At 38.5% G+C, this 14,182-nt stretch overlaps 1 protein-coding gene across 1 annotated transcript in view; it reads right to left on the bottom strand.

Moving 5' to 3' along the window:
- The window catches only part of PHLPP1 (PH domain and leucine rich repeat protein phosphatase 1), a 211,647-nt gene that overhangs the window by 100,896 nt on the left and 96,569 nt on the right, over positions 1 to 14,182 (bottom strand). The window contains exon 2 of the mRNA XM_007463703.1: positions 5,239 to 5,435. Within this exon, the coding sequence (XP_007463765.1) occupies positions 5,239 to 5,435 (197 nt within the window). The remainder of the gene's footprint in view (positions 1 to 5,238; positions 5,436 to 14,182) is intronic.

The following is a 14,182-nucleotide window of genomic DNA, read 5'->3' as shown; positions in this document are numbered from 1 at the left end:
TGGTGGTGCAGTCGTTAAGAATCTGCCTGCCAATGCAGGGGACACGGGTTCGAGCCCTGGTCTGGGAAGATCCCACATGCCACGGAGCAACTAAGCCTGTGTACCACGACTACTGAGCCTGCCCTCTAGAGCCGGCTAGCCACAACTACTGAGAACACGTGCCACAACTGCTGAGCCCACGTGCCACAACTACTGAAGCCTGCGCACCCTAGAGCCTGTGCTCCGCAACAAGAGAAGCCACCGCAATGAGAAGCCCACGCACCACAACGAAGAGTAGCCCCCACTCACCACAGCTAGAGAAAGCCCATGCACAGCAACGAAGACCCAACGCAGCCAAAAAATTAAAAAATTAAAAAAGAAATTAAAAAAAAAGAAAGAAATGAAAACCAAATATACAATAGAGAACATTAACAAAGCAAAACAGCAATTCTTTGAGAAGGCTAACAAAATTGAATATCAATCGATATTGATCAATGATATCAATTGAAGACATAAATATTAATGAAAAGGGAGACAAAACAGATTAAGCAGGGATTAAAAAGAGATTATTATAAATAATTTTGTGGCAAATTTTTTAAAAAATTTATTTTACCAACACTAAATCAAGGGAAAAAAACCAGGCCTAAATAGTCTTATTACCACTTAAGAAAATGAATATTTTTTAATTACCAAGAAAATATTAGGCTCATATTGTTTCGTAGGTGAGTTTTATCAAAGTTCCAAGAAATAGATCATTGCAAACTTGTGCAAATTCATCCACCAAACGAGAAAAGAAGAAAAAGACCCCAGCCTATTCTATGAGGCCAGTATAACCAAAATCAGATCAGAAGAGTAAGAGAAAGGAAAATTACAGGCCAACCTTAGTCATGAACACTTATCTTGAACAAAATGTTGCATCAGAATCCAGCAATACAGAAAAAACTATACCAAGAACAAAAGTTGGATTTACCTCAGGAAAGACTGGTTTAACGTTATTGGAACTATAAAGTCATTAACCACATTAACAGATTAAAGAAGAAAACCATATGATCACCACTACAGTTGCAGAAAAAGCATTTGATAACATTTTCCACCCATTCATCATTCATGATAAAAACTCTAAGCAAACTAAGAACACAAAGAACTCACTTAAGCCAACAAAGGATATTTATGTAAGGTAAACTTCAATGTTAATGATGAGATATCACTCTCTTACCTTACTTTTTCTGTTCAATACTGTACTAGAGTCCTGGCCATTGCAATAAGACAAAGAAATGTATTGAGGAAGAAAGAAAATTGCCATTATTTGAATATGAGATGATTAGCTACATAGCAAACTCCAAACAATCTAGAGACATTCGAATAAATAAGAAAATTTAGCAAGGTGGCTGGATATAAGATTAACACTAAAAAACTCAACCACATTTCTATACACCAAAGAGAAAATATAATTTTATAAAAATGCTATTTAAACTAATCCATATTGACAGAAATCAGGCAGTGTTTTTTGGGAATGGGTAGGAGTGAGCAGAAAAGTAGGGACAGAACGGTACAAAGAAGCACAAGGGGACTATCTGTCAAATTGTACTCATGGAAGTATAATACAGTTATCAAATTGTTATCAAAATGTACAATATGTTGTATATCAATTATACCTCAATAAAGTTCGGCAAAGATGTAGAGAAATGTGCACTGATATGAGCATGATATGATGCAACAACCTTGGAAAACAATTGGATATCATCTTGTAAAAGTAAATGTGCATATATGTCCTACAGCCCAGTGACTGCACTCTTAAGAGCAATATTTCTCAAGGAGGTCATTATAGGAACTTTGGATTGAAGAGTTCCTTGTGTACATTATGCAGGACTGTCTAATATTTTTACATGACATTTTACTCTCTGAGTCCCTGCCGTGTAGATGCCAATAGTGTCCCCTTGCAGCAAAAGATACTAGTATTAACCAAACACACTATCTACTTTTCCCAGAACCTTTGCAATTAAGATGGAGTCATGTGACTAGTTCTGGCCAATGAGCCATGAGCAGAAATGGCATGTGTCACTTCTACAACCAGATATACAAGAGCCAGCTAATGACCCTCCAGTTACCTCTTCTCCTGCCTAAGCAGCAAAGGAAGCCACGTGTTACAAATATTATAAGAGAGAAGAACCCCCATCAGGCTGGGTTCGTACATAATTACTTGAAAAAAGAAATCTCCACCCACCCACACTGGACAAATAGTGTGAGTGAGAAATAACTGTTATGATAAGTCACTGAGATCTGGGGGTTTTGTTACCACAGCATAACTTAGCTTACATCAACTGACTACCCAATCATTTGACAATCAAAACACTTGCACATATTACCAAATGTCCCCTTCAGGCACAGCGACAAGAGATGAGAAATGCTGCTCTAGAAAAACTACTTGTAAACCAGGAGGCATAGCAAAATAAGACTATCTCAAGAGCACTATTTATAACAGAAAACTAGAAGCAACCCAAATGTCAATCAAGAAGAAAATTACTTAAGATATTTTAGAAATTTGGAACATTTACAGAGTGGAACATTATACAGAAATGAAAACCATATATAGCAAGTAATATGGAATCTTATTATGAAACATAATATGGAGTGAAAAAATTCAGTCACAGAAAACTACAAACAGGATGATACCATTTTTATTAAGATCAAAACAAGCAAAACATAGTTATATGATAAAATTTATTTCAAAAAAGTAAGCAAATGATGAATACATATTCTAGGACAGTGGATTCCTCTGGGGTAGGAGGAGGCAATGGGACAGATGCAAAGAGAACTCAGGTAGAGACACTGGTATTGATGCTGCTGTACTTCCTAAACTGAGTAGTAAGTTAACAGTTACTCAGCTTATTATGCCTCATAGCTTAACAAATATTACAGAAAGTATTAATGTAAATAAGTTATCTAAAAATTTATGTTCAATTTTAAAGAAATTAAATATAATAATTGTACATGAATAAAACTTATTAAACAAATGTTTTTCAACAATTTAATAGAGTTTTAACTTCATGTTTGAATTCTATATTTGAAAACATAAACTAATGATCATGCTCAAGTAGTGTGTCAAAATTGATTATCACAGCAATTATAGCATCTATCTCACACCTCATTTCTAGCTTTTATATAAATTAGAAAACAAAAACAAAAAAACCTCTTCCATTTACTCTCAGATTTTCCTTTAACAACAGAACAGAATGAGAAAAGGAAAGACAAACATTAATGAAAACTCACATTGCAAAGAGTGAATTATTTTTTCCTAACGTGCTTAATATAATTTTTCAACATACTCAATTATTTTTAAAGGTGTAGCACAAAACAGGTTTTACAAGCTTTGTCTGTGAGAAAAAGAAGCTGTTAACTTTCTATTCACTCAATGGTAGAAGTACATCCAGTAATAGGCCTGGGAAACAGAACAAGTCTCTAGCTTTGAATAAAAATGCTAATTATAACTGGATCTTCTCTCACCTTACCTGAACATTCCACTGCTTCCCTGCCTCTGCTTCTCTGAGCACAGTTATCTTTCTGACCATCTCCTTTATATGTCAAGACATTTTTCACCCTTCGAGTTCTATCATAATTGCTACCTCCTTCATCACAAAATCCCCTGATTCCCCCCCACAAAATGTAATCTCTTCCACTTATCTTCCACCCTACTTTTTTGCACCTCTCGTAGAGCAGATATTGTTGTGTCCATCCTTCATTTCCAGATAGTAATTATAAGCTATTCAAAGGCAGAGATGGTGACTTACCCACCTTGGTATTTCTGGGACGCCAAGCAAAGTGGCTTCCCCACAGAGGATATTTAATAAATAGTTATATTAAATTTGCCTATGCAAATGCCTAACACCAGAGAAGAAAGAAACAGATTGTTGACCTATCAGGGCATCAAACATTAAATATGCATTTTTAATGATGAGTTATGGAAGTAATAATGATGACTAAGTTTTCAGATCCAACCAAAGGACAAGATCTTCAGTAATAAACTATCACTAATGCTTCAATGCTCAGACAGAAGTTAAGAAGCCATGGTTTCAAAATGGGTGAATGAAATAGACCTAAACACACCTCACAGACTAGCCAAATCTATTTTTTTAAAATGATCAAGTAACGATCAAGAAAAAAATTTTTAATATGCCCCTGATTTCCAAAAACCCACTTCTTCATCCAAATTTACCTTTACCTTTATTAACAGATTATCATATATCATTTAAAAATCAGGAAATATGACATATAATTATGGTAATGATACCCCTACCAGTGCTTGGAGTTTATAAATAAATCTGGCAAAGAAAAGAATGTAATACCTTCCTAAGCAATCTTGTTCTTTCTGTTGATATTTTATAAATGATAGGAATAAAATAGTTAACATGCCCAAAGAAAAGCAGCCAGTATGTTGGAAATATCTATCAGCTGTATCACAGGTTTTCTCTGAAATGAGTAGCATTTCAGGTTCAAAAATCATGACCAGCTATAGTGATAAACTAAAAGTACTAACCCCACTGGTCACTAAACACAAATAAACAGAGCAGTAAGGCAAAGCGGGATCACAGATTCCTGCTAGAGAGTCTAACCTTTGATAAGCATGCCTGAATGATCCTAAGGTCATGGACTTGGGGATCACTGTACTATACTATAAAATACATGCTCACAATATCAAAAGACATCTTCTCATAAATAATAATTTATCACCTACAGTCTGAAATATAACAGTGAAATTCTAGTTGCTCTATTTTCAGTCACATAGTTACGGTGCATGTACTAAGAAGTGAACATAACCAGGGCTTCACGTGAGCCAATGGCATTGTTATTTTCCAAAACTCCACCAACCAAAAATGTCCACTGGTGGAGGCACAACAGGAATGATGAGTCAAAAACCATCTACCCCTGGGACTTCCCTGGTGGTCCAGTGGGTAAGACTCCACACTCCCAATGCAGGGGGGCTGGGTTCGATTCCTGGTCAGGGAACTAGATACCGCATGCATGCCACAACTAACAGCCCCCATGCCGCAACTAAAAGATCCCACGTGCCGCAATGAAGATCCTGTGTGCTGCAATTAAGACCCAGCACAGCCAAAATAAGTAAATACATAAATAGATTTTTTTTTAATTGAAATTCTTTCAAAAAAAAAACACCCATCTATCCCTTATTACAGAAATGACTCAAAGTAAGCTTCTTAATGACACTGGGAAATGTTAGTATTTGGTTTGTTTTAAACTTACTTTCCCACCAATTAGTGGCAGAACATGCATCTTTCCGGTCAAGCTGTCTTTCACAGATGATACTATTAGGCAGGTCCCACACAGGATAACTTGGCGTCTGGTCCATCGGTTCACTGGCAACTGCATTTTGCCTTTACGGACATTATACATTCCTGAGAGCTGAATCCGTTCAGAGCTACCAGTGCTGTGAGGTTTTCCTGCAACAAACACAAGCAAACATTTTAGTCTTAAAGAAATGGGCTTTTTTGCTACTCATCAGCATACCAGATGAATTACTTGGACAACAGAGAATAATTATAGGGAAACAATCTAATTTATAATTGAGAGAACCTGAAACCTGCAGTAATGCAATTATGATAAGAACTACCAAATCTGCTCCACATGTACCTTTTAATATAAGTGAAGAAGAGTTTTTTTCCTTAACAAGCTTATAACCTAAGTTTTTTCTGCTATATCCTTCATAATTTAATTTTACATTTAAAACAGAAATGGCTTCAAGATTTTCATGAATGCGAGAGTTAATTTAAGTACACTAAGAAGAAAAAATTATAGACCGATTTAGAAAGATAACATTCAAGATCTAGCATTCAATGAAACTAATCAGTTTTAATGGAATTAGCCACTCATATTCTTCCTCCTACAGACATTTAATGTACATTTACTATTAAGGGGACAATTAAAAATGAATGACTTGGGCTTCCCTGGCGGCACAGTGGTTAAGAATCCGCCTGCCAATGCAGGGGACACAGGTTCGAGCCCTGGTCCGGGAAGATCCCACATGCCACAGAGCAACTAAGCCCATGCGCCACAACTACTGAGCCTGCACTCTAGAGCCCGCGAGCCACAACTACTGAAGCCCACAGGCCTGGAGCCCGTGCTCCGCAACAAGAGAAGCCCCAGCAATGAGAAGCCCACGCACCGCAATGAAGAGTAGACCCCGCTCACCACAACTAGAGAAAGCCAGTGCAGAGCAACGAAGACCCAACACAGCCAAAAATAAATAAATAAATTTATTTTTTTAAAAAAAGAAATGGGCTTCCCTGGTGGCACAGTGGTTGAGAGTCCACCTGCCAATGCAGGGGACACGGGTTCGTGCCCCGGTCCAGGAGGATTCCACACGCCGTGGAGCGGCTGGGCCCGTGAGCCATGGCTGCTGAGCCTGCGTGTCCGGAGCCTGTGCTCCGCAACGGGAGAGGCCACACCAGTGAGAGGCCCACGTACCACAAAAAAAAGATGACTTTTCTAGTAAGAAAATACTACTCTATAAACATAATCTAAGTCCTCAAAGATAAACTTAATGCCAATCCAGGAAGGATGGTGTGCTGTAGTGCTTATGAGTCACGGAGGGAACAAAGAGACAGAGAAAGATGCACTAAGACTCAGAGACAGAGAGCTGAGAAAGCTCTGAAGAGTCTTCATTTCCCAGATGGAAGTGAATTTGGAAGAATGACATTCAGACAAGCCCCATCAATTGAATGGGAGAACTACTGTGATTAATAAGTGATGGAGTTGTATACACAGGAAGAAAAATATTTCCCAATTCCAGACACTGAATATTTATCAAAGAGTACTGAAGCGCATGCTCACAAATAAATTAATGAGGGGCACATGTCCCCGAATAGTTCCCAAGTCAGAAGTGTTATATTTATTTGAAAGTTTGCCTAGTTGCCTAGCAGAAGAAACAGATTCAAGAAAAATTATATTCTTATGAATGTTAAAAACTAACATAGGGCTTCCCTGGTGGCACAGTGGTTGAGAGTCCGCCTGCCGATGGAGGGGGCACGGGTTCGTGCCCCGGTCCAGGATGATCCCACGTGCCGCGGAGCGGCTGGGCCCGTGAGCCATGGCCGCTGAGCCTGCGCGTCCGGAGCCTGTGCTCTGCAACGGGAGAGGCCACAGCAGTGAGAGGCCCGCGTACCACAAAAACAAACAAACAAACAAATAAAAACTAACAGAAATGCCAAGTAGTTTTGGTAGATGTCTAATAGCTACCGGAGAAGGAAACAGGAAGAACAGCAGCACCAAAAATAGATCTCAAGAAGGTCCAAAAACTGCTTGAAGCCTCCCAATATACACCTTTGGGCAGAGATGCTTGCAAATAACAAAACCAGCAGGTTTGAATTTCACTTCCTCTTCCTCCCAGTATATCAAAATGTTTTATGAAATAAATACTGTACACTGCATAAATTTGCTGGGGCTAGGCTAGAATGAAGTCTAAAAGTGGTCCACCTTTTTGAACCTGGGCCCAGCAAACAACTACACAGCTAGCATCCTCAGTGGAGAGCTCCACTGAGATGTTTGTCTACCAAATGCTAACACTCCCACAAAGGGACAGGAAGCCCAGGAGACTTTCATATAGATATGGCTTGTCAAAGGCTGCCAGTGATGGATCAGACCACAGTCATTCACTTGTCCCATTCTGCACAAGTTCATTTACACCCACAGAGAGAGATGCCCAGGCTCCCAGTCTAAGAGCTCCTCTCTACATTATAGTCTCTCTTCCTGTAGAGAAGAAGTGGGACAGAAGGAGATTTGGAAAACTGAAAGGTATGTGCAAGGCTAAAAATAATGGACAACACATTTACAAAATCCAATTTCCATGACTGTAATACACTAACATTCTTTAACAAGGGATCTGATCTAACTACTTACATACACACACAGGCATTTTATTCGGCCACATCAGAGAGTGGCTTCAAGGACACCTGTTAACCCGTCACATTTATAGAGATCTGTGATTTAATTAGAGACTGAAGAAAAAGACAACAGAGGTAAATAACCAACAGTCCTTCAATTCTCCAACTCCACAAAAATCCTAGAGAAAGCCCCAGAGCAAATTGCCAGATAGAGGACTAAGGCTAGAAGGGATACATATGAGAAAAGTATGGAGACATCAACAGACACTGGCTTTTTATTCCCTCTTTAGAAAAATTCCCAAGGGGCCTGAACAGTCCTGGAACCTAATGGTAAGATTAGTCTGTCCCTGCCCTAAACATCCCAGTCTGAACCAATGCCCAGCAAATTAATGTTGGATCCATTGTTGTAACTTTTCCTTTAGAAATATCCTACAGGTTTAAGGCATTTCTTATACGGTCTGGGACGAAAGATGGACAGCAAAAGCAAGTATTTCAAGCTGAGAGAGAAACCTGAACACAACAGAGAATGATTTAAAACATGCTTTCCCTCTCTTACTCACTTGGCACATGGCAATTTGATAAGATTTGACATATATACACCTATAAATGAGCTGGAAAATGAGCACACTGATCATCGCTAACAGTTTCTCGTGCCCACTGTGATCCCTTCCTCTCCCTCCCATCCCCCCCACCCCCACCTAGGGCCTTCCATGCTCAGGCGACTGCTGATCTGCTTTTTTGTCACTTTTTGTCCATGTTGTTGAGTGTGCCAAGAGTTCATTCCTTTTTATTGCTGAGTAGTATTCCACTGCATGAATATATCACATTTTGTTTAACCATTCATCTGCTGATAGACATTTGGACTGTTTCCACATTTTTTGCTTATCTTGACTGAAAACATTGGTATAAACATTCTTGTGTGGATATATCCTTTTATTTTTCTTGGGTAAACACGTGGGACTGGAATGGCTGGGTTGTACTATTTGACATGTCCATCTCTAATGCAGGAGAGTTCCAGTTGCTCTACCTCCTTGTCAACACTTTTAGCTGTTCTAGTACACATGTAATGGTACCTCATTATAGATTAAATTTGCATTCTCCTAATGATGCTGATCATCTTCTCAAGAGCTTATTTGCAATTCACATACCTTCTTTGCTGAGGTGACTAATTCAAATCTTGTATCCAATTTTAACTGAATTGAGTTCCTCACATATTCTGAATACAAGTCCTTTGTCAAATGTGTAACTTGCAAATATTTTCTCCCAGTCTGGCTTGCTTTTTCATTTTCTTGACAGTACTTTGGGAAAGCAAAAGTTTCGATTTTAATGAAGTCCAAATATCTGATTTAGCTTTTACAATTAGTGTTTTTTGTGTTATGTTTAAGAACTCTCTGACAAACTCAAGGTCACTATAATTTTCTCCTATGCTTTCTGCTGTAAGTTTCATAGGTTTAATTCTTACATTTAGGCCTATGATTAATTTCAAGTTAATTTTTGTACACAGCAAGAAATAAGTAGAGGTTCAGGAGGTTTTTGTTTTTGTTTTTTAACAAGTGGCTATCTAAATTATTCAAGAACTTTCTGTTAAAAAGATTATCCATTGGGACTTCCTTGGTAGCACAGTGGTTAAGATTCCGCCTGCCAATGCAGGGGACGTGGGTTTAAGCCCTGGTCCGGGAAGATCCCACATGCCACAAAGCAACTAAGCCCGTGAGCCACAACTACTAAGCCTGCATTCTGGAGCCTGTGAGCCACAACTACGGAGCCCGTGTACTGCGACTACTGAAGCCCGTGTGGCCTAGAGCCCGTGCTCTGCAACAAGAGAAGCCACTGCACTGAGTAGCCCGCACACCCCAACAAAGAGTAGCCCCTGCTCGCCTCAACTAGAGAAAGCCCGTGGGCAGCAACGAAGATCCAACACAGCCAAAAATAAAAAATATAAATAAATAAATAAATTTATTTTTTTTAAAAAAAGATTACCCATTCCCACTGAAGTGCTTTGGCACCTGTATCAAAATTCTATTGACCATAGTTGAGTGGGTCAATTTCTTGGTTCTTCCCATCCCACTCATCTATTTGTCTATCTTCAACCAATATCACAGTATCCTGATTACTGAATCTTTATAATTAGTCTTGAAATCAGGTAAAATGAGTCCTCTCCTGTGAAGAATGACAGCTTTACTTCTTCCACTGCAATCAGGGTGTCTTTTATTTCTTTTTCTTGCCTTGCTGCACAAGCTAGAACCTTCCATACAACAATGAACAGAACTAGAGAAAGCAGACATCCTTTCCGTTTTCCTAATCTTAGGGGAGTAGCATTCAATTTTTAGAAATCTTTTACTTTTATTTTTATTTTTATTTTTATTTTTTTGCGGTACAAGGGCCTCTCACTGTTTTGGCCTCTCCCGCTGCGGAGCACAGGCTCCGGACGCGCAGACCCAGCGGCCATGGCCCACGGGCCCAGCCAGTCCGCGGCACATGGGATCCCCCCAAACCGGGGCACGAACCCACGTCCACTGCATCGGCAGGCAGACTCTCAACCACTACACCACCAGGGAAGCCCTAGCATTCAGTTTTTCACCATTAAGAACAACAAATTGGCACAGGGAACTATATTCAATAGTTCCAACCGATAATGGAAAAGAATCTGAAAAAGAATATATATATATATATATATATATATATATATATATATATAAACATTCTGGGGGACTTCCCTGGTGGTGCAGTGGTTAAGAATCTGCCTGCCAATGCAGGAAACACGGGTTCAATCCCTGGTCCTGGAAGATCCCACATGCCACAGAGCAACAAAGCCTGTGCGCCACAACTACTGAGCCTGCACTCTAGAGCCTGTGAGCCACAACTGCTGAGCCTGCATGCTGCAACTACTGAAGCCCGCACACCTAGAGCCTGTGCTCTACAACAAGAGAAGCCACCACAATGAGAAGCCCGCACACTGCAACGAAGAGTAGCACCCGCTCACCGCAACCAGAGAAAGCCCACGTGCAGCAACAAAGACCCAACACAGCTGAAAATAAATAAATAAAAATTTTTTAATGGTTAAAAACATTCTGGATTTGGTGTCAGGGGTGAGGGTAATGCTGGCTTCATAGACTGAGCTGAAGAATTCTTTCCTCTACTTTTCTGGAATAATTTGGGTGAAATTGGTATCATTTCATCCTTAAAGATCTGGTCGAATTCCCCAGTGAAGACTTCTGGATCTGGAGTCTTGCTTTTTCTGGTTTTTGTTTGTTTATTTGTTTTTTGTTTTGTGTGTGTGGGGGGGAGTGTTTAACTATAAGTTCAATTTCTTTACTAGAGTTAGGGCTATGCTATTCCATTATCTAGATATTCTTGAGTAAGCCTTCGTGGTTTGACTTTTTAAAAGTTTGTCCATTTCATTTAAGTTTTCATATAGTTGACATACAGTTGTTCACAGTATTTCCTTATTATCCTTTTAATATCAATAAAAAACTGTAGTGATGTCACCTCTTTCATTCCTGATATTGGTAACGTACCTCTTCTTTTTTTTTCTTCTGTTTTGTAAATAAGTTCATTTGTATCTTTTTTTTTTTAATTCCACATATAAGCGATATTGTATGATATTTGTCTTTGTCTGGCTTACTTCACTTAGTATGACAATCTCTAGGTCCATCCATGTTGCTGCAAATGGCATTATTTCATTCTTTTTTATGGCTGAGTAATATTCCATTGTATATATATATACCACATCTTCTTTAGCCATTCATCTGTTGATGGACATTTAGGTTGCTTCCATGTCTCGGCTATCGTAAACAGTACCGCAATGAACACTGGGGTGCATATACCTTTTTGAATTATGGTTTTCTCTGGATATATGCCCAGGAGTGGGATTGCAGGATCATATGGTAACTCTATTTTTAGTTTTTTAAAGAACCTCCATACTATTCTCCATAGTGGTTCTACCAATTTACATTCCCACCAATAGCGCAGGAGGGTTCCTTTTTCTCCACATTCTCTCCAGAATTTATTATTTGTAGACTTTTTAACCAGAGTGAGGTGATACCTCATTGTAGTCTTGATTTGCATTTCTCTAACGATTATCAGTGTTGAGCATTTTTTCATATGACTGTTGGCCTGTAGCCTTGATCTGCATTTCTCTAACAATTATCAATGTTGAGCATTTTTTCATATGCCTGTTGGCCTGTAGTCTTGATCTGCATTTCTCTAACAATTATCAATGTTGAACATTTTTTCATATGCCTGTTGGCCATCTGTATGCCTTCTTTGGAGAAATGTCTATTTAGATCTTCTGCCCATTTTTTAATTGGGTTGTTTGGTTTTTTGGATATTGAGTTCTATGAGCTGTGTGTATAGTTTGGAAATTAATCCCTTTCAGTCTGCATTGTTTGCAAATATTTTCTCCCATTCTGTAGGTTGCCTTTTGGTTTTGTTTATGGTTTCCTTCACTGTGCAAAAGCTTTTATGATTAATTAGGTCCCATTTGTTTATTTTCGTTTTCACTTCCATTACTCTAGGAGATGAACTTCTATCTTTTCTTGATCAGTTTAGATAGAAGATTACCAATTTTATTATTTATTTTTTTTTCACATAAAAATGTTTATTATAATAACATTTTATATTTTATAACTTTGGATTTATTCTTTTTTCTCATAAAAAACTGAGGGAGGAGTTTCTGTATTTTAAAGATAAGAATATTAAATAAAGTGTTTAAATTATTTTGTCCTATGTCACAAGTTGGTTTATACAGGACCAATATACAAAACTAGAGGATCAGATTATTCATTGTCCTTTTACTGCCCCATATTTCCTCCCAACAATAGTTAGCAAAGAATACAAGATTTGATCTTTACGAGTCATTCACCCTTTTTTTTTAAACACCTTTATTAGAGCATAACTGCTTCACAATGGTGTGTTAGTTTCTGCTTTATAACAAAGTGAATCAGCTATACATATACATATGTCCCCATATCTCTTCCCTCTTGCGTCTCCCTCCCACCCTCCTTATTCCACCCCTCTAGGTGGTCACAAAGCACCGAGCTGATCTCCCTGTGCTATGCGGCTGCTTCCTACTAGCTAGTTATTTTACATTTGGTAGTGTATATATGTCCATGCCACTCTCTCACTTCATCCCAGCTTACCCTTCCCCCTTCCTCCAATTTTATTAAACAACTCAAAGAACCAGGTTTCGGTTTCATTTTCTACTGTTTTTCTGTTTATGGTTTCATTTATATCTGTTCTTATCATTTTTCTCTTACTAATTTTAGGATTAATTTTTGCTTATTTTTTCTATTTTCTTAATGTGGAAACTGAGGTCATTGACGAGGCTTTTCTTTTTTCTTAATATAGGCATTTAAGTGCTATGAACTTCCTTCTAAGTACTGCTTTAGCTGCATTCCACAAATTCTGGTACGTTGTGGTTTCAGGTTCACTAATCATTTCTCTCCAGTGTTTAATCTACTGTTAATTCCATCCAGTGTACTTCTCATCTCTAGAAGTTCAATTTGGCTATATGTGGGTACATACTTATATACACATACATATACACACATATGTATATATCTTCCATGTCACTCCTTAATATGCCTTTTTTTACCTTCATGAATATATGAAACAATTATAATAGCTGCTTAAGTATCCCTGTCAAATAATTCTATCATCTGTATCACTTCTGTGTCAGTTTTGTTTTATCATTTTCTTTTATGGGTCTTACTTTTCTGCTTCTTTGCACACCTGGTAGTTGTTGTTTGGATGCTAGTCATTAGGAGTTTTATCTTGTTGAGTGCTGGATATTTTTGTATTTATATGAATATTATGGAGTTTTGTTCTGGGACACAATTAAGTTAGTTGAAAACAGTTTGGTTCTTACCAGGCTTGCTTTCTGGGATTTGTCATATAAGACCAGAGCAGCCTTAAGTCTAGATTTATAATAGCAATATTAGCAAGCAATACTCTAACTGACATCCTCTAAATTATAAGATTCTCCAGTCTGGCTGGTAGGAGCATGAACTTTGCCTGGCCCTGTGTGAGCTTCAAGGTTTATTCCCTCTGCTCCTTTTCAGTGTTTTTAAACCCCAGCCTCACAGTTTCTTCTTCACATAAATGACTGATCAGCACTCAGGTGAGGGCTCAATGATGACTCCTTGCACATGTCCAGGACTCTCTGAGCAGCTCTTTTCTCTCCAGCACTCTACTCTGTACACTCAAACTGCTTAGCTTCCATGGACTCCCAGCTCTGTCTCCTGAACTCACTGTGCATACCAGGCTCTGCCTGGGTTCCTCCTCCCTACAACTAATCCATGTATAAG

The sequence above is a fragment of the Lipotes vexillifer genome, unplaced genomic scaffold, assembly GCF_000442215.2.
Source record: "Lipotes vexillifer unplaced genomic scaffold, Lipotes_vexillifer_v1.1 scaffold868, whole genome shotgun sequence".
NCBI classification, from domain to species: Eukaryota; Metazoa; Chordata; class Mammalia; order Artiodactyla; family Lipotidae; genus Lipotes; species Lipotes vexillifer.
The sequence above is the reverse complement of the archived record's forward strand: the minus strand, read 5'-3'. Positions and strand labels throughout refer to the sequence as shown.